At 47.5% G+C, this 1,616-nt stretch overlaps 1 protein-coding gene across 1 annotated transcript; it reads left to right on the top strand.

The window, feature by feature from the left end:
* The first annotated feature begins 942 nt into the window (after positions 1–942).
* On the top strand, positions 943–1,311 carry LOC138366327 (glycine and tyrosine-rich protein-like). The gene has a single exon (XM_069327360.1). The coding sequence runs from the start codon at positions 943–945 to the stop codon at positions 1,309–1,311; it is 369 nt and encodes a 122-aa protein (XP_069183461.1).
* Positions 1,312–1,616: the final 305 nt, after the last annotated feature.

Raw genomic sequence — 1,616 nt, forward strand, 5'->3', positions numbered from 1 at the left:
CACAATCATTCACCCTGAGCTCTCTGTTCTGTCCATCCTCTCACACGCGCAAAATCACCCCCTCTCCCCCTCACACAGTCCCTCGATCCCCCGGCTTCTGGAGGAATCTTACGTACTATCCCTCCTGCAGGAGCTCCCAGGACTCTGCCGTCGAGGAGGCAGACGGCTGGCTCACGCTCCCTCACTGACGTGAAGGGGAACAGGTTCCCTTAAACTGTAGTGAATACAGGAAACTCGCAATACAATTATTTACAGTTACGCCAGTTTATTACACTAAGCTGTAGGTTCTGGAAGGTCTGGAAACTTTCATGGTTTAGGAAGGTCTGGAAACTTTGATGTTCTGGAAGGTCTGGAAACTTTCATGGTTTAGGAAGGTCTGGAAACTTTGATGTTCTGGAAGGTCTGGAAACTTTCATGGTTTAGGAAGGTCTGGAAACTTTGATGTTCTGGAAGGTCTGGAAACTTTCATGGTTTAGGAAGGTCTGGAAACTTTGATGTTTTGGAAGGTCTGGAAACTTTCATGGTTTAGGAAGGTCTGGAAAGCTTGGAGATTCTTGAAGTCTGGGTGGCTGCCATAAGACTTTCAAAAGGCTAAATTAATCAACTTCCTGCTGTGAATACCTATATGCATCCTGTGGGAATTTTCGCTAGAATTAAAAAAGGAACACCTAGTGCCCAGGTGAATACAAATATATATATATATATATATATATATATATATATATATATATATATATATATATATATATATATATATATATATATATATATATATATATATATATATATATATATATAATATAATATATGCTGTTATTGGATTTTTTTTATCCGAATGTCAGTGACTCAGTTCAACGGACGTGAAAGAGACAGGACTGGCTTGATGGCAGCGGTTTTGTGGTGCAACTGAAGGGATATGTCCGGTTCAGCCACTGGGGACAGATGTTTGGTTCAGCCACTGGGGGCCAGACGTCTGATCCGGCCACCGGGGGCCAGACGTCTGATCCGGCCACCGGGGGCCTGACGTCTGATCCGGCCACCGGGGGCCTGACGTCTGATCCGGCCACCGGGGGCCAGACGTCTGATACGGCCACCGGGGGCCAGACGTCTGATCCGGCCACCGGGGGCCAGACGTCTGATCCGGCCACCGGGGGCCAGACGTCTGATCCGGCCACCGGGGTCCACACGTCTTATCCGGCCACCGGGGGCCAGACGTCTTATCCGGCCACCGGGGGCCAGACGTCTTATCCGGCCACCGGGGGCCAGACGTCTGATCCGGCCACCGGTAGCACAAATCTGGTCATATTTTAAAATAAAAAAATAGAGAAGGATCGCATTTTCTCAAAAGCAATCTAATGACGTAACTCAGTCTGTAATTACCGAATAAAACGGGGAGTTTAAGAGGAAGCTGAACCACACCTTAAAAGTTAGAGAAAGAATTAAACTGCCAAAAGATCCATAAACTTTCTAAAGTGCTCTGTGGTCTGGCACCACCACCACCACCACACTCACCTTCACCACGGCTGTCACTACCACCACCACCACCACCACTATTACCACCACCACCACTACTATCACCACCATGACCACTACCACCATCACTACTACTACCACCA

This window comes from Procambarus clarkii, chromosome 2 (assembly GCF_040958095.1).
Source record: "Procambarus clarkii isolate CNS0578487 chromosome 2, FALCON_Pclarkii_2.0, whole genome shotgun sequence".
Lineage (NCBI taxonomy): Eukaryota > Metazoa > Arthropoda > Malacostraca > Decapoda > Cambaridae > Procambarus > Procambarus clarkii.

Bases quoted from the DNA above. Each gene is read 5' to 3' on its own strand.
- LOC138366327 (XM_069327360.1), top strand. From the start codon at position 943: ATGTTTGGTTCAGCCACTGGGGGCCAGACGTCTGATCCGGCCACCGGG.